Source organism: Oratosquilla oratoria, chromosome 4, assembly GCF_046742065.1.
Source record: "Oratosquilla oratoria isolate Oo_2021 chromosome 4, ASM4674206v1, whole genome shotgun sequence".
NCBI classification, from domain to species: Eukaryota; Metazoa; Arthropoda; class Malacostraca; order Stomatopoda; family Squillidae; genus Oratosquilla; species Oratosquilla oratoria.
This window is the reverse complement of record NC_134780.1, coordinates 18,720,827-18,740,627: the sequence shown is the minus strand read 5'-3', so window position 1 is coordinate 18,740,627 and position 19,801 is coordinate 18,720,827. Positions and strand designations below refer to the sequence as shown.

The 19,801-nt window shown below is 39.0% G+C and overlaps 1 protein-coding gene across 6 annotated transcripts in view; it reads right to left on the bottom strand.

Moving 5' to 3' along the window:
• Nipsnap (protein nipsnap) overlaps positions 1 to 19,801 on the bottom strand; it is a 175,109-nt gene that overhangs the window by 112,293 nt on the left and 43,015 nt on the right. For all 6 annotated transcript variants that reach the window (XM_076183542.1, XM_076183537.1, XM_076183541.1 and 3 more), the window contains exon 4: positions 12,987 to 13,127. In XM_076183542.1, coding sequence (XP_076039657.1) covers positions 12,987 to 13,127 — 141 coding nt within the window. The remainder of the gene's footprint in view (positions 1 to 12,986; positions 13,128 to 19,801) is intronic.

The following is a 19,801-nucleotide window of genomic DNA, read 5'->3' as shown; positions in this document are numbered from 1 at the left end:
ATCTTTCCTCAACAGACATTCCTCTCTTTCCCAATGCCCCTTTTACACCATCCATTCATCTCATCCTTGGTCACCCCCTCATGTTTACTCTTTCCACCTCTGCCCTCCACACCTCTTTTACTAATCTTTCTTCATTCATTCTTTCCATGTGTCCGAACCATTCCAATACTCTTTCATCAACCCTATTTCCCAACTCCCTTTCCACCCCCGTTCTCCTCCTCACTGTCTCATTTCTCACTCTATCCAGCCTAGTAACCCCTATCGTACTTCTCAAACACATTCAAACTCCTCCTCTCTTATGTTCCTAAAAATAAAATAATAATAATAATAAACTAAATAAACAAATAAATAAGTAAAATGCACAGTTTAAATGTGTCAGGGTGAACATAAACTCTTAACCCTTTCCCTGCTGAGGTCATGTGACGAGATGAGTGAAATAATCTGACAGCAGCCAGAATAAAAGTAGCATTACAAAGTGTGTTAAGTGTTAAATGATTTCACTACAAATATAAGTTAACCACTTCTGTACAATGATGCCTACATGGGTGTCATGAGGCACTGATGGCTACATGAGGATGCTGGTGTCAGCATCTTGATTATATATTTTTTGTAGTTGTACACGAGTTATTCTCGGATTCTGTGAACTGGTTTGATCATGTTTTCTGTGTTTATTATTACTCTGAGTAAAAGAGAACGATACAGTGGTGACTTTATACTTTATAATGCCAATTGTGTGATGAATTGTACATATGGCAGCCGATGCTGCGTACAAGAATTTGACTTGCACTGAATTGGTTAAGAAAACATTTAACCAACTCAAATTCAAACCCATATAATTAGAAATTTAGATGATTTGACTCATTTCAGACCTTACTTTAGAAAAGCCCAGAGTGGCACACTCTTGCCTGTAAATACTATATGTGATGCCTGAGTGCTCAGCATACAGTAGCACACATGTACAGTTCATGGTAAGTGTTCTTGAAAACTGAGCTTTAGTAGTCTACTGCAAAATACATATGTACAGTACTACAAAGTGTGAAGTGATTAATATGACTTGTACTACCTACGAGATAATTGGTCGAAAAAAAATTAAACTATACCTCATATTAAAATTTCAGCATCAATCCTATTTTTGTGAGAGCAAGTACATACTACACTCAACATGTTGCCCCTGATCTCAATCAATCCATTGCCCCTGGTCTCTCTTGCTGAAGACCTGTGGCCTTCAGGTACCCAGCAACAGTCTCCAGACAGGACCACAAATCACTCAGGAAAGATGTATTGTGTTGTACACTTTGTACTCACAAATGGGGGCTTGGGAGATGATATCCAAATCCATTTAACAGTACAGTACTACCCTACAGGTAGTTTTATATTTCTAATTGTTTCAAAGTTATACATATACTTCTCTCTACAAATGAAAGATAGGAACAGCAGCAGGATGCAATCCTATGAGGTATATGAGTTATATAAGAGGAGAAAGAGGAAAGGGACAAAAGGTAGGGAGGTGCTTAGAGTGAACTCTTTAAATGAAAAGGAAAAGGAGAGGGAGTACAAGAAGAAGCTGAAGGAGGAGTGGGAGGGAGTGAAGGATTGAGTAGAGCTAGGTGTGGAAGAGGAATGGGGATGGTTCAAGGAGGGAGTCACAAAGTGTGCAAAGATGGTGTGTGGAACAAGAAGGACAGGAGGAAATAGAAAGAAGGGTAGTGAATGGTGGGATGAGGAAACAAAGAAGGGTGTAGAAGAGAAGAAGGGTGTAAAAGAGAAGAAGCGAGCTTTCTCAGATTGATTACAAAATAGGACGAGGGAGTCATATGAGAGGTACAAAGAAAAGAAAAGAGAAGTAAAGCAAAAGGTAAAGGAGGCAAAGAGGAGAGCAGATGTGAAATGAGGTAAGAGTATGACAGAAAATTTTGCAAGTAATAAAAAGATGTTTTGGAAAGAAATTAAGAGAGGAAGAGGAGGCAAATCAAGTAGAGAAGAAAAGGTAAAAGGTGCAGATAGAGAGATGATAATGGAAGAGAAGGCAGTAAGGGGAAGATGGGCAGAATATTTTAGGGAATTGCTAAATGTGAAGGAGGATAGGGAGGGAAAGATAGCTGCAGTGGGAAATGCTAAGAAAATGACCGTGATGAGTGAGGAAAATGGAGGAGAAATAAGGAAGGATGAAGTGAAGGCAGTTGTTAAGATGATGAAAGCAGGTAAGGCACCTGGTCTGGATGGATGCCATGAAGAACATCTAAAAAAAGGAGGTACAGTGATGGTGGACGGGCTGGTGAGGTTATTTAATGTTTGTTGGAGAGAGGGTAGAGTGCCGGAGGACTGGAGGAGTGCCTGTATAGTTCCACTTTACAAGGGAAAAGGGGACAAGTGTGAATATAGTAGTTTCAGAGGGATTAGCTTGTTAAGTGTAGTTGGGAAGGCTTATGGGAGGATCTTGAGAGGATTAGGAGAGGAATAGAGGGAGTAATTGGCGAGGAACAGTGTGGATTTAGGATTGGTAGAGGTTTTGTAGATCAGATCTTTGTGGTAAGACAGATATGTGAGAAAGCTATAGGAAAGGGGAAGGATGTTTTTTGGGCTTTTATGGATCTGGAAAAGGCTTACAAAGGGGTAGACAGAAAGGCACTGTGGGAGGTTTTGTGGATATACGGGATAGGAGGAAAGCTTTTAGGAGCTGTCAAGAGTTTTTATGAGAGTAATAGAGCTTGTGTCAGGATTAGAAATGGAGAGAGTGAGTGGTTCGAGGTAAAGGTGGGACTTCGTCAAGGATGCGTTATGTCGCCCTGGCTGTTCAACTTATACATGGATGGGGTAGTGCAAGAGGTACAGGGTCTAACAGATAAATCCGTACAACTTCTTATCACATGTTTTAAGATTAATATCTCGGGTTATAATAAACAGAGAGTTATGAAATTTTCAGTATATTTAGAAAAGGCAATAAGAACAATGATTTTATTCAATGTAACCACCTTCAGCTGTTATGGCGCTTTCAACGCGTTTACGAAACTTGGATACAGCGTTGATGATCTCAGACTTTGATAATGAACCCACAGCCTTCTTGATGTCTGTCTTCAGGGTTGTTATACTTCTGTGTGGCTTGTCACATGCCTTGGCCTCAATTCGCGCCCAAAAATAATAATCTAAAGGGTTTAGGTCTGGCGAATTTGAGGGCCACAACTCTTTGTTCCAGAACTGCACATTTGACCCTTCGAGAAGGTTGGTGGTCCTCTTCGCTGTGTGGGCTGGAGCCGAGTCTTGTTGGAAGACAAACTGGTTGCCACTAGCCTTATCTTTCATCCAGGGTATTATTTTCTCTTCTAGAACTTTGCAATAGACAATGGCATTGACTTTCTCCTTGTTGTTGAAGAAGTGAGTGAAGACGTCCCCCTCAGTTGACACCACACAGAGCACCATGACACTTGCTGGTTTCTTCGTCGTTGTCTTGTGTTGAACCTCTGAGGATGAGGAGGCTATCCAGCAATCATTCCGCTTATTGAAAGTCGCATCAACCGTGAAAATCTTCTCGTCGGAAAAAACTTGATGACTGAGCCATTCGACTTCATCCAGTTCAACAGCTTTTGGCACCTGGTCAAGCAGATTTCTTTCATTTTTCGTGTCAAAAGATGTCTTTTTCCTTGTGAGAATGAGGTTAATCCCAATTTCTTTAATGCTCTGTGAATTGTCATTGTGCTGACACCTCTCTTCTTTGCCAATGTCGATAATGGTAAGGCTGGATTTGCATTGACACTTCTCTTGAGACCAGCTAAAAAGCGAGGTGTTAGAATTCTGCCCCTTCTGGGCTTGTGAGCAGCTCGTTGGTCTTCGCCGGTCTCATCAAACGTTTACAAACATCATAAACAGTTTGTCTGGAGTATTTTAGCATCCTTATTATGGCGCTAGGAGTGTGACCCGCGCGACGAAGTTCGCATATGGCTGAACGTTTGGCTTGTTCCATTGCTTAATGTTTATTGCACCGGTGCTAGTATACAACTGGCTAAATTATTAGACAAATGGCAGTATCTGGAAACAATCAGAATTGCCATATGTTACTTTTTAAGTGCTTAAAACCTCTTCAAATTTGTACGGATTTATCTGTTAGACCCTGTAAATGCAAGGGTAGTGGGTCAGGGATTGGGGATGGTTAAAGAAAATGGAGAAAAGTGGGAGGTGAGCCAGCTGCTGTTTGCGGACAACACTGCGCTTGTGGCAGGATCAGAGGAGGGATTGAGAAAGTTGGTGACAGTTTGGGAGAGTATGTGATAGAAGAAAGGTGAAGATAAATGTGGGTAAAAGTAAGGTAATGAGATGTACAAGGGGTGAAAGTGGCAGTAGACTGGAAGTGAGCATTAAGGGAGAGCAACTGGAGGAAGTAGATAGTTTTAGATACTTGGGTGCAAATGTGGCAGGAAAAGGTGGAGTGAAGGTGGAGGTAGAATGTAGATTGAGAGAAGCGAGTAAATGCCTTGGTGGATTAAAGAGTGTAATGAGGAATAGACATTTGGGAATGTATGCTAAGAGGAGACTGTATGAAGGAGTGATTGTGCCAACAGCACTGTATGGGGCAGAAACATGGAACATAAGAGAGGAAGAGAGAAGGAGTTTGTGTTTGAGATGAGGTGTCTGAGAAGTATGATGGGGATTTCTAGGCTAGAGTAAGAAATGAGGAGGTGAGGAGGAGAACAGGGGTGGAAAGGGAGTTGGGAGATAGGGTTGATGAAAGAGTAATAGGATGGTTTGGACACATGGAAAGTATGAGTGAAGAAAGACTAGTAAAAGAGGTATGGAAGGCAGATGTGGAGGGAGTGAACATGAAGGGACGTCCTAGGATGAGGTGGATGGATGGGGTGAAGGGGGCTTTGGGGAAGAGGGGAATGTCTGTTGAGGAAGGACGGGAGAGGACAGAAGACAGGGTTGAATGGAGAATGGTTGTGTATGGATGATGTTGTGATGCATGAGGTGGAATGGGCGGGGGGATGGGGGGTGAGGTAGTATGTGTGAGCAAAATTTGACGCAGCCCGAAGGGATTTCTCCCCATCTTCTCCTTTTATGCATGGGGGGACAGAGGGGGGGGTCACCGATTTAATGAAGCAGCCTTGCTGTGGATGTGCTGTGTCTTGCGACACTGTTTCTGACCCAGGGCAGTGGACAGGATGCAGGGATGACCTGTCATCCAGGAGGTGCTAAGATAAGAGGGAGGGTGGAGGGGTGTGGAGTGTGTTCAGGGATGGAATGGGTGGGAATGATTTTATGCCTTTTCCTTTTTGGCTGCCTCCCTTGTAAGGGGGAAAAAGCCTTGGTATATGTATGCATACGAGTTATATAGATTTTAAATGATGATATATTCCCTTGCCCTCTTCTACAGTGCTTTGAAAGATTCATGCACATACACACACACACACACACACACACTCACACACACAAAGTGGCAAAGAAGATTCCTGGGGAAATACCCTGCTGAGTATAGCAATAGAGAACACAATGACCCAGTGGGTAAACAAAGTGACCCAGATAAGAGGATTACAAAGGATTACAAAGGCTGAGCATGCTGACAGGAGACCTTTTGGTCCATAACAAGGTCATACATACATATACCAAAGGCTTTTTCCCCCTTACATGGGGGGGGTAGCCAAAAAGAAAAAGGCATAGAAATCACTCCCACCCATTTCATTTCCCATATATTCCACTCCCCTCCACCCTCCTCCCTCCCTCCTATCTTGGTACCTCCTGGATGACAGGTCATCCCTGCATCCTGTCCACTGCCCTGGGTCAGAAGCAGTGTCGCAAGACACAGCACATCCACAGCAAGGCTGCTTCATAAATTCGGCGACCCCCCCCCCCTCTCCGTCCCCTCATGCAGGAAAGGAGAAGACGGGGAGAAATCCCTTCGGGCTGCGTCAAATTTTTTCTCATACATACTTCCTAACGCCCCATCCCCCACCCACTCCCCCTCATGCATCACAGCCTCATCTATACACAACCCTTCTCCATTCACCCCTATCTTCTGTCCTCTCCCGTCCTTCCTCTACAGACATTCCTCTCTTTTGTAAAGCCACTTTCACCCCATCCATCCATCTCATCCTAGGACGCCCCCTCATATTCACTCCTTCCACCTCCGCCTTCCACACTTCTTTCACAGTCATCTTTGCAAAAGCTTTTGATACCGTCCCCCATGAAAATCTACTTACTAAATTAGCTTCACACAGAGTAAATGGTAGCCTATTAAGTTGGACTAGAAATTGCTTGAATGATCAAAAACAGAGTTTTTTTAAATGGCAAAACTTCTTGATGGAAAAATGTTACAAGTGGAGTTCCTTAGGGTTCCATTCTTTGGCCACTTCTATTCGTAGTATGCATAAATGATATAGACCATGGACTAAAAATCTATTGTCTCCAAATTTGCTGATGATACAAAATTGTGAGGAATGGCAAAGGATCACTTAAATCAATTAGATATTCAAGAAGATTTAGATAAACTACAGCAATGGTCTGAAAAGTGGCTAATGAAAATTTAACAGAAGTAAATGCAAGGTTATGCACATTGGTAAAAATAACAGTGAGTACAATTACAAGTAATTTGGAATTTTTTTAACAAAAGTGGATAGTGAGAAGGATCTCAGTGTAATTATCAGTAATGATCTCAAATCATCTAAGCAGTGTATTTCAGCCTCTGAGAAAGCAAATAAGATTCTAGGACTGATTGCATGATCCTTTGACTTCAAAAGTCCATCTCTCATTAACAAGCTATAAAAATCATTAGTTCATCCACATTTGGAATATGCTGTTTCCATATGGTCACCGAATCTCATTAAAGACATCGACAGATTGGAAAAAGTACAATGGCAAGCCACAAAACTAATTCCAAATATAAAAAATAAATCATACAAAAATCGACTAAAACATATGAATTTGTTTTCCCTAAAAAAGCATAGACTCAGAGGTCACTCGATACAGGCCTTTAAGATTCTAAAGGGGATTGACAACTTCAAAAGTGACAAAATTTTTACACTGAATGAGAATCCAACAAGAAATAACAGTCTCAAACTGTCCTGAAATAGATTTAATTTGGAATTGGGTAGAAACAACTTTGCCAACTGTGTAGTTCATGAATGGAATAAACTTCTTGCAGAGGCAGTGCAATGTAGTTCAGTTCAAAGCTTTAAAATTCATTCAGATAAACATCTAAGCAAGATGCTGTAATGGCTGCATTTATTTTATATTATTTGTTTGTTATTATTTGTCTGTTTATTATTTACTTGATTTTCATTTATTATTATTTGTCTGTCAATTTATTATTATTTACCTGTTTATTATTTAACTATACTTATGCATCCATCTTATTTAATATTATTCATATTATATTATATATATATATATATATACATATACATATATATATATATATCATTAAAATTTGCAGCAGCTTCTGCATTCATGAGTTTTTTGCCGACATTCTCGACTTTTCTTATGCTGGCGCGTTGTGTCATGCTAAGTTCTCTAATGACCTGGCCAAATAGCATTGGTGGAATAGGTAAAGGCATGGGAATTATCTTCTTAATATCTATGCAGAGCTTTTGCCTAACAGTTAGGCATCTTCAGTGCTAATGAGTACAATGTGTGGGAAATGATTATAAATACACAATACACAGATCACAAACACTTCAGTGCTGATCCGGTTGACCAATCAGGAAGCAGGACGCAAAGCGCCGCCCTCGGGCCTTGCCCTCAATGCGGAGTCTCTCTTCACCCACGTGCCCGTGGATAGGACCATAGACTACATCCTACAGGTAGTCTACCCTGAGGATGGCCCTGCAAAGCTGAAGATCCCCAAAAATCTCCTACGCCAACTGCTGGAGATTTGTCCCAAGGAAGCCCCTTTCTATGGTCCCAATAAACAACTCTACAGACAAGTTGATGGTGTGGCTATGGGCTCGCCCCTTGAAGTCCTCTTTGCCAATTTTTTCATGGGGATGGTGGAGAGAGAGGTCTTCAGTACTACCAGAAAGCCTCCCATATACGTTCGTTACGTAGACGATATTTTCGTCCTCATGAGGGAACGTAGGGAGCTTGAAGACCTGAGGAACAACCTACAGCGGGTCTCCGGCCTAAACTTCACTTCAGAGAACAGCATCAGTAAGCAGCTCCCTTTCCTGGATGTACAAGTTGAAGCCAGTTCTCAAGGTTTTAGGACCGGAGTATATACCAAGCCCACCAACCCAGGACTCTGCCTCAACAGTAACAGTGAATGCCCTCAACACTACCGGAGGTCCACAATCGACACCTATGTCAGAAGGGCCCTGATGCACTGTAGCGACTGGGCCCGAACCCACGCAGAGCTCGACAGAGCGACGCAGATCCTGGTGAACAATGGCTTCTCTAATAGAGAGGTGGAAATCGCCATCAATAAGCACCTTGACAGATGGTATTCAACCCCAGCAGATAAGCTAGTAGAAGCCAGGATAAAAAATTCTACAAAAACACCATGTCCACCCATTATAGAGCCGACGAGGAGGCCCTTAGAAAAATCATCTACAAAGACGTGAAACCCACCAACGACAATGACAAAATAGATCTGGTTATTTTCTATAAAAACATGAAGACATCCCAACTCCTTATTAAGAATAACCCTTGCCAGAGGACACCGAAACTTCAGCGTAGCCATCTCGTGTATGAATACTCCTGTAGAAAAGGGAACTGTGAAGCCCTCAATGAAACATACATAGGGATGACTACGACGAAGCTCACGAGGCACCTCACCCTTCATCTCTCCAATGGCGCCATCAAGCGACACCACGAAGATGTACATCAGACCCCACTGACAAGAAAGAATTTGGAGGAAGACATCACTATTTTACAGACAGAAACAAACCACACACACCTTCATATCCTAGAAGCTTTATACATAAAAGATAAAAACCCTACCATGAACAGACAGACTCCGGACCCATTCATTATCCCCACATCAAAAGACACTGAGGTCAGCTTACGGCTCACAGCCGCTAGGCCCGAGGGCGGCACTTCGCGTCCTGCTTCCTGATTGGTCAACCAAATCAGCACTGAAGTGTTTGTGATCTGTGTATTGTGTATTTATAATCATTTCCCACACACTGTACTCATTAGCACTGAAGATGCCTGTTAGGTGAAAGCTCTGCATAAATATTAAGAAGATAATTCCCATGCCTTTACCTATTCCACCAATGCTATTTGGCCAGGTCATTAGAGAACTTAGCACGACACAGCGCGCCAGCATAAGAAAAGTCAAGAATGTCAGCAAAAAACTCGTGAATGCAGAAGCTGCTGCAAATTTTAATGACATTTGCCTAAAAGAGGATCTGCTGCCCAACTATAGCAATATGTATATATATATATATATATATATATATATATATACATATATATATATATGTATATATATATATATATATATATTAACAACCACAATGCACTTTAATTCTAAGCCATCAGCATCGGGAGACCCAATGGGGCCACATCCAGAAATTGAAATGTGGTACTGCCAAGGACTCGAACTCAGCAATCACATGACAAGTGCCGTAGTAACTAACCAACTATGCCATCAAGAGTTCGAGTCCTCGACAATACCACATTTCAGTTTCTGCATGTGGCCCCCATTGGGTCTCCATGTTAATGGCTTACAATTAAAGTGCATTGTGGTTGTTAAAGTGTATCTCTAATCACTGGGACCCATTCAGTGTTTTACACACACACACACACAGTGAATACACATATATATATATATATATATATATATATATATATATATATATATATATATATATATATATATATTTTCATTTTATCTTGATTCTTTTTATTTATCATTATTATATTTTTTTCGCATAAGATGTGTCTTGAAAGAGAGTTGATGATAGCAAATACAGCGTTTAAGAAGAAAGTCAAGCATAAGTACACATGGGAGAGGGTGGTGGATGGAAGGGTGGCGGATAGAGCGTTAATGGACTATATAGTGGTGACTAGGAGTATAGTAGGAAGAGTTAAGGATGTACATGTTCTAAGGGGAGAGAGTGGGGGAATATCAGATCATTTCCTGGTGGAAGGTAAATTGAGAGTGGAGAATAGGTGGAGAAAGAGGAAAAGGGCAGAAGGTAGGGAGGTACTTAGAGTGAACTGCTTAAATGTGTTGTAGATGAAAAAGCCACAAGATTAGATCTGTTACTAACCAAAATGCCAGACATCACCAGCTCCTTGAACTACCTTTGCCTCCACAGGAAAAAGTGACCATGGAACAACTGAATTTCAGCAGAAGGATTTTTTTTTTTTTTTTTTTTTTTTTTTTTTTAAGCAAATTGGGACATATTCATGAATACCATGGGAACAAGGAGAAAATGGGAAATCTTTGTTGACATTTACTCAATGCTGTATGCAAAGATAAATGTACTGTACCTATATCTCACACTTAAAATGGATTAAAATGGATGAGAAAGATAGATCTTAAAATACACATATATTTAGAGTACATATAACAATTGAAGAGTTAAGAAAAAAGAAAAACTATTAAAAGAAAACTACAATTTAAAAACCTTAAAAATGGTAAGCAAGGTTATATTTAATATGTGTGTGTGTGTGTATACAGGTATAGTATATACATACAGTACCTGTGTACATATATATACTGAAATACAGTACAGTATTAAAACATTACAAAACAAAGAATAAATTATAAAAATTAAACTAAGAGGCATAAAATTGATAAATAAACAGTAAACAGATTGTATATAATAGCATTCAATAGAAAAAGTTACTTAAAAACGCAAGATTGATATCATGTATCCTAGAGTATAACCCTCGTGTAAGCCATTTTGAATGGGATCCAACTTATGACCAATCCAACTTACAACTGGTTGGTCAGAACCAGTCTAGGTCATAACTCAGATAATGACTGTATTTCTCATCACACTTTTCAATCCCCTAAAACATTTGCTTCTCTCGATCTACATTTCACCTCCACTCTTCCCTTTCCTGCCACATTTGCACCCAAATATCTAAAGCCATCCACTTCCTCCAGTCTCTCTCCCTTAATACTTGCTTCCAATTAGCTGCCATATTTTCCCCTTGTATACTGTATCTCATTACCTTACTTTTACCCACATTTATCTTTACCTTCCTTCTTTTATACACCTTTCCAAACATCATCATTAACTTCCTTAATCCCTCCTCTGATCCTCCTACAAGTGCAGTGTCTTCAGCAAACAACAAGTGGCTTATCTCCCATTTTTTGCAATTTTCTTTAACTATCTCCAATCCCCGACCCATTACCCTCGTGTTTACCTCTCATACCACCCCATCCATCTGAAATGAATTGCCATGGCTACATAACACATCCCTGGTGAAGTCCCACCTTTACCTCAAACCACTCACTCTCTTCATTTCTAATTCTAACACAGCCTCTACTCCTCTCATAAAAACTCTTGACTGCTCTTAACAGCTTTCCTCCTATCCCATATATCTACAATACCTCCCACAGTGCTCTCCTGTCTACACTGTCATAACCCTTTTCCAAATCCATAAAGGCCCCAAAAACATCCTTACCTTTTCCTAAAGCTTTCTTACATATCTGTCTTCCCACAAAAATTGGATCTACGCAACCCCTACCTGTCATAAACTCACACTGTTCCTCACCCATTACTCCCTCTCTTCTTCTAATCCTCTCAATCAAAACCATCCCATAAGCCTTCCCAACTACATTCAACAGATCCCTCTGAAACTACTGCACTCACACTTGCCCTCTTTTACCTTGTTAAGTATGGAAGGGGTTAAGTGGAACTATACAGCCGCTCCTCCAGTCATCCAGCACTTTTCCCTCTTTTAGACAAACATTAAACAACCTCACCAGCCAATCCACCATCACTTTTCCTCCTTTTTTAGACACTGCATGACACCCATCCAACCCAGGTGCCTTACCTGCTCTCATCATTTCAATTACTACTTTCACTTCATCTTTATTTCTCTTCCATTTTCATCACTCATCAGTCATTTTCTTAGTACTTCCCACTGCAACTACCTTTCCCTATCCTCCTTCACATTTAGCAACTCCCTAAAATACTCTGCCCACCTTCCTCTTACTGCCTTCTCTTCCATTATCATCTCTCCACTAGCACCTTTTACCTTTCCTTCTCTATTTGATTCACCTCTTCCTCTCTTAATTTCCTTACAATACATCTTTTTTGTCATACTCTTACCCCATTTCACATCTGCTCTCCTCTTTGCCTCCTTTATCTTATGCTTTAATTCCCTTCTTTTTTCTTTATACCTCTATTGTGATTCTCTCATCCTATTTTGTAACCAATTTGTGGTAACTCATGTACAACTACAAAATATATATATATATATATATATATATATATAATCAAGATGCCAACACCAGCATCCTTGTGTACCCACTTGAGCCTCATGACGCCTATGTAGGTGTCATCATACTGAAGTGGTTAAGAGGGGCCAAAGGTACCCTATATGCTATTAATTTTGGTAAACAGCCCCTTAGTACCATTTCCAACCCCAATAATCATTCAAAACAGTTCTGGAGTATCAACACCTCTCTCCACTACCAGCACAATATAAATTTCAAAACATTGTAGGAAGGAAAACAGCATGAGTAAAATAATAGCATATGGTATGCTTAATTAATGTGGGTATATGGAGTGAATGGAAACATAATATACACATACAGTAAACCCTCGATATACCAAACTAATTGTGGGAAGGCTTGGTCTTTATAACCAAGAGTACATACTATACATACATACATATTTTAATTTTCCATGCACCCGCCATCCATACTGAACCTTGCACCACATATACCTTGTTTGTTACATCAGACAAATAATTGGTTGGTCTTACTAGGGTTTATCGATATGAAATTTGGTGTTCCAATGTATGTTATAGTGAGGGTTTACTGTATTACTCTATTTCTTTTAGCATCCCCCTTGATGCACACTCCAAACACATACCTTTAAGAAATAAGATCTGATTTCATATATATTTCCTCCTTCACGCGATGAAGGCAGGGGCCAAAAACTAAAGGAGAGGAGGAACTGGTTCGACCGTTGTCGAAGGAAAACATTCCGGTCTTTGATCAATGCAGAGAGGTCCTGAAAATAAGTAAATTCATTCTTAATAATATTTTCATGGTTAGGACATTGGGAAAAATTTAATGAAATGATCAAGAAGAGTATGAAAGGAGTGATGATTTTTTTCTCTACATGGATAAACTTTCAATTCATAAAACAAAAATTTTCAAGACATAATTATGTACTAAATATGACTTTGGAATCTGCATATGTTTAGGCACTAGTTGATGAGTCACACATTTTATAAAATGTTTGAGCACACAAGTACCCAATGACATGTAAATACTTTTCATTCCATTTCTACTTTCATACAAGCTCTACTACTACTATAAAAAATTCTATCCTCTCAAAAATATTTCTCCTATCACATTCACCCACAACACTTACCATAACGTCTGTCAACCTTGTCATACACTTCCCCAAATCCATGAGTCTAAAGCATCCCTTACCCTTTGTCATTTTTTTATATCTAAAAGACTTGGATACATGCACACTCTTCCTTCCCTAAATCCACATTGCTCTTCCACAATTATTCCCTCAGTTTCCCTCCTAATCTTCTAAACACACTCCCATACTTTTTCACTTTACCTGGTGTTCACTATTTTCCCTTTACACTTAATTTGCTCACCTTCAACACAATTTTCCTTCTTCCCCTTTTCTTCCTACTTCACTCACAGTTTCCCTTCTACCAGATAATGATCTGACAGCCACTGCCCTTTCTTTTAAATACATTCATGTACAAAATTCTTTCTATCCGCCTTTTGGTCACCACTACATAGTCCATTAACACCCCCTCTACTATCTACCCACCTACCATCCTGCCCACATATACTTATGCTCATCTCTCTTCTTAACCCATTCAACTCCGATGACAAGATTCTTGTCATTTGGTCAAATAAAACAAAAAATCATAAAACACCAAAATGTTTGATCAAACATTTTGGTGTTTTATGATTTTTTGTTTTATTTGACCAAATAACAAGAATCTTGTCATCGGAGTTGAATGGGTTAAACAGTGTATCTGTCACCATTTCCTTATAAATGAAAAAAATACAGACTATAAGGCTGAACATAGAAGCTACCCCATCCTTCCCCAGCAGACAGATAAAAACCTACAAAGAAATTGAAAAACTTACAAATAGAAGGTCCACACAACACACCAAATCACCACCTGAAACATATGGGCTCCACAGCTATCCAAGACAGATATCTTCAACCACTTCTAGCTAGTTTCACAACAATCTTGAAAGAAGTATATATAATACACAGCCTTAGGAACCTCACTCAACTACAACTCTATGGCATTCCCGCTCTTTAATCTATAAATGCATGATATACCCACACCAGACACCTCAGAAAGACAAATTTCATCCTACGCAGATGACATAACAATCACATGTACACATCGTAACACAAAGCCGCAGAAATAATACAGCCATACCTTGATACACTCAACACATGGTTCATTACAGACTCAAAACAGCCCCAACCAAATCTACAGCAACACTTCTCACCAACTGGACAAAAGAACACAAATAAATACCTCATCACTATATCAATAACACTTTAATATCACACAGAGGAAAAACAAGAGGCCATGCAATGAAACTCAAAAAGGATATCTACAGAAAAAGATCTGAAAAAGAACAGCTTCCCACACAGAGTCATAGATATATGGAACAAATTGGATGAAGAAATAGTGTGTGCAAACACAATACAAAAATTTAAGAACAAACCTGATCTTGCAAGATAAAAAAAATGGGTCACCACGAGCATAGCTCCCCTTCCCGTATAATACAACTAGGTAAATACACACACACACCTGCCGACCAAGGAACCGACAACACCTTCGTTGCTGGGCCCCAAAGAGGATAAACAACAACAAAGGAAACCTGGTTTGTATTGTATAGGAGGGGAGAAATTGTGGGTGTCTGAAATAATATCTGCAGTGCTAGTTAAATGTATTAAGATGTAAATAGAAAAAAAAAAAAAAATCAAGGAAAATAACAAAAAGTCTGACTTGAATGACAACTTCCAATCAGAGCCATCTAGTAATGCCATACCATACCCTGATGTAAACAAACTTTATGATACTCGTGACCATGAGGGAATATCACAATGATGCTTTTTCAGGATTTAGTATGAAAGGAGTTTAAGTCGAATTTTAGAGATAGAGAGGGAAATGAGCAAAAATAGGATACGTTGGGAGACTGAAATTATGGACTTAAGGAACGAAATCATTGGACTAATGGATTACTTAGCGCAAGTAAACATTGAAATTTCTGACCTGAGGAAAACTAACTTGGATCTAAGAAACGAGATTAAGGAAATGAAAAATGATACAAGAGAGCTGAAGAGTGATAATGAAAAGAAGAGAATTAATTATGCTACCAATAGCGAAAATTAAAAAAAAAATGTAAACAACAAATACAAGAAATTACTAAAAAACCAAAGAGAACTTAGGTGAGGAAAGTATCCAAAAGAGAAATGGAAGGAAAACATTGAAAACAAAGAAATTGTTTTCAAAGAAATAGTCCAACAACAAATGCTGGAAAATGCAAAGGACACAATTATCCAAGTAATTAATGAAAAAGCAAATTGGGTCAGAGACACAGTGGATAGGAAAAAATGTATTGTGGTATATGGACTAAAAGAAAAACATGGTCTGGCGAGGTACATGAGAGAAAAAGAAGAAAAAGAGACAGCAATAGCAATCCTAAAAGAAATTCAGGATGGAGACCAAGATGCAAGGAAAGACGTAGACAATGCATATAGGATTGGTCACTATTCTAAGGATAGAAATCGACCCCTAAAGATAAAACTAAGATCACAAATGGTAGACATATTTGAAAAAGTAGGTAACTTGGCAAGGAGTGAAAAGTACAATAAGATATGGATAAAAAGAGAAATGAGTATTGAGGAATTAGAAAAAGAGAAGACACTAAGAGATGAAGCAAAGGAAAAAACCCAAAGAGAACAGAGACCGAAAGCAAGGAATTCTATTGGAGAGTAATTGACATGAGACTGAGGAAATGGTACATCATATTTCGGAAAAAAAAAAAAAAAAAAAAAAGGAGAAAGAAGAAAATTGAAAGTGGCCTATACCAACATCGACGGATTAATTTCAGGACTGAATGAACTCAACAATTACCTGCTAGAAGAAAAAATAGACATAATGGGAATTGTGGAGACTAAACTAAGGGGTGAAATACCATCCATTGATGTTGGACATGGACTATACAATTACTGGATTAAAAACAAAGATAAGAAACAGGGAGGAATCATGTTCTTGGCTAAGAAAAAATTGAATGTGACAAAAATTGTGGAGGGCAAAGGTAATGTAGAACTGATCATGATAAAAGTCGAAGACAAGAACATGAAAAGTAGAAAGTTTGTGGTGACTTAAGCACCCCCAAAAATGAACACTTGGAAAGAGAATGAGCATATGAAAATGCTAGAAGATACAAGGCAATCATTAAATGAGACACTAATGGGCAGGGGTAATCTGGTAATTATGGGGGGCTTCAATTGCAAAGAAATTTGTTGGGAGAACATGACAGTGAGAGGAGGAGAAGACTTGTGGGGTAATGTACTAATGGACATGACCATGGAATATAGTGACACAGTGAACCTGAAATTGTGGATAAAATTCAATACAAGACACCAACTGGAAAGAGTAACCATATGCTCATTGAGACTGAACTAAAGGAAGAAATATACATTGAGAGAAATGAAAAGCATAGGAAAGGAAGATTGATGTACAACAAAACGGACTTAGCAAAACTAAAGAAATTCTTCCAGAATCCAAACTGGGAAAAATTTTACATGGAAGAGACAAAAGTGGAAGAGAAATGGGATATCTTGATGGATAATTACAATGAAGGGGTGAATAGGCATGTACCAAGACAGAAGCTAGAGTGTACATTAAATGCTGGTTCAACAAAAGATGCAGTGAGGCAAAAGATAGAAGGGACAGAGCTTGGAAAAGATGGAGAAAAAAAAAAAAAAAAAAAAAAAAGGAGAATGGCAAGTTTATAAACTATAGAAATGAGTATGTTAAGTGAGAAGAGAGGAAAAAGGGAACCATGAAAAGGATATTATAGATAAATGCAGAGAGCAACCCAAGTTATTCTATCAATACATGAATAATATACTTAAAAACAAACAGGAAATGGTGAAACTATGCCAAGGGAATATAGAATACACAGAAGAATTTGAAATGGCCAAAGTCATGAATAATTACTTCAAATCTGTCTTCACTAGTGATAAAGCACAATATTGGGATGAAGGAAATGAAAGGCAATCTCCCCCCATGAGCAAGATAACAATAACACAAAAAGAAATAATGGAACATCAATCAAACCTTGACATCAGGAAATCACATGGCCCGGATGGAATTGCAAATTGGGTTCTAAAAGAATGCAAAGAACTAACGGACAAAATACATATCATAATAGATACAGCTTGGATAACACACTTTTAGAGAAAACTGAGTGCAAGAGAAACTTGGGAGTTCTAGTGAGTCTTGACCTTAAAAACCAGGAAACAATGCATTAGCACCAGGAATAAAGCTAACAGAGCATTAGGTTTCATTGCTAGGATGGTAACAAATAGAAATGCAGAGGTAATTATTAAGCTCTATCTAGCAATAGTTAGAACCATCCTTGACTATGCGGTACAGTTTTGGTCTCCGTCCTACAGAATGGATATAAATTCACTAGAATCAGTACAGAGAAGAATGACCAAAATGATGCATGGACTCAGAAATTTGCCTTACGAAGAGAGGCCTAGGCACCTTAACTTACACTCTCTGGAAAGACGTAGAGTGATCTAATAGAGGTGTTCAAGTGGATCAAAGGCTTCAATAAGGGTGATGCAAACAAGGTCATCATATTAAAACAACAGGGCAGGACTCGCAGTACCATATTTTCCGGCTTAAAATGCGCATCGGGTTATAATGCGCACCCATGCACTTCGTTATCTCAGTACACAGATAGCGCGCACCGACGTATAACGCGCATGCCCGATCGCATTTGTCTATAACGCAGTTTTACCTCGGTATTTATATCATGTGAACGAGGTTACATGGAGAAGTATTTTTCATTGGCTAGAGCCACCGCTGGGAAATCTGTTGATTTGTCACTAAATCAAGTGTCAGTTTAGGCATCAATCAGGACACAACTAAGAAAAAGTCGGAACTACATGTACCGGTATATGACTCATGTTGTGCGTTGGTCCCTTATTACTTTGTAGCTTAGTTTGGAAATATGATCTAAAAAAGTTTATTGAAAGTAAAATATACAGAAAAATTTCGGGATTTTTACAGAAAATGTTCATTTTATATCTTGAGGAAATAATTCGTCTTTACCATTTTTTTTATCTAATACTGAAACAAACTACAGACTGTTTCATTTTAGCTTTGAACCTGCAATGACAGTGGTGAAATAGGACAGTCTCTCATCGAGGTGACATTTAGTTAATATAACTCCCGAAAGAGGGTGTTGTAGTCAGGTGTTTGACACGATTTTATGAACGGCCGCAACAGAATTTGTACCATACCTAAAGTGAAGCAACAAAGCCAACATAAAAATTCAAACTAAGATGCAGTGAACATGGGCAAATATCATGAATATTGATCATGTTTCATGGTGTTTAGGCCTATTTAAACATGAAAAATAAGATTCGATAGATACCTACCTATACCAAATATTTATATATGGTAGCCCATGCTGGCATATTCTTTCATGTCACCATGGCTGTTCTTCTTGTTCTCACGGAACGTCACGGAGAAGTGTGCCTCCCGACTTTGTGACGGCCAACATCGTCACGTTGTGAAAAAAAAATTACACACACAGCCACAGAATTTTTATCGTAGGCCGTAGATAATGCGCACCCCCCATTTTTAGGCCCTTCCAACGGAAAAAAGTCGCGCACTATACGCCGGAAAATACGGTAATGGTTATAAACTGGACAAATTTACATTTAAAAAGGAAATAGGCAAGAATTGGCTTACTAATAAGAGTGGTCAACGAATGAAATAAACTTAGTAACCATGTAGTAAGTGCTGAAACTATCAGTTGTTTTAAGAAACGATTAGACAACTTTATGGATGGGGATCACAGGTGGTGATGGATATGGAGCTGCCTAGTGTAGGCCTTATGGTCTCTTGCAGTATCCTTCGTTCTTATGTGCTTATGTTGCTCACTTAAAGGAAAAATACCAAGAGACTGGAAAAATGCTAACATTGTACCAATATATCAAGGAAAAACAGCTAAATACAGGCCAGTCTCATTTGCAAGCACTATAGCCAAAACTTGTGAGAAAATCATCAAGAATAGATGGGTAAAACACCTGGAAGACAACAATATAATAAACCCAAGACAATTTGGGGTCAGACAAGGAAGATCATGTACCACAAACGTAATATGTTTCTACTCAAGATTAATAGACATAGTGCGAGAAAGGAATGGATGGGCTGATTGTGCCTTCCTGGACTTACAAAAAGCTTTTGACAAAGTACCACAAAAAAATATATATATATATATATTAAAAAAAAAAATTGAACTTATAGGAGGGATACAAGGGAACCTACTAAAATGGATGGAGGACTTCCTGATTGGTAGAAAGATGAGAGTAGTGCTCAGAGAAAAATATTCAGGTTGGAAAGAGGTGATCAGTGGAGTACCGCAAGGATC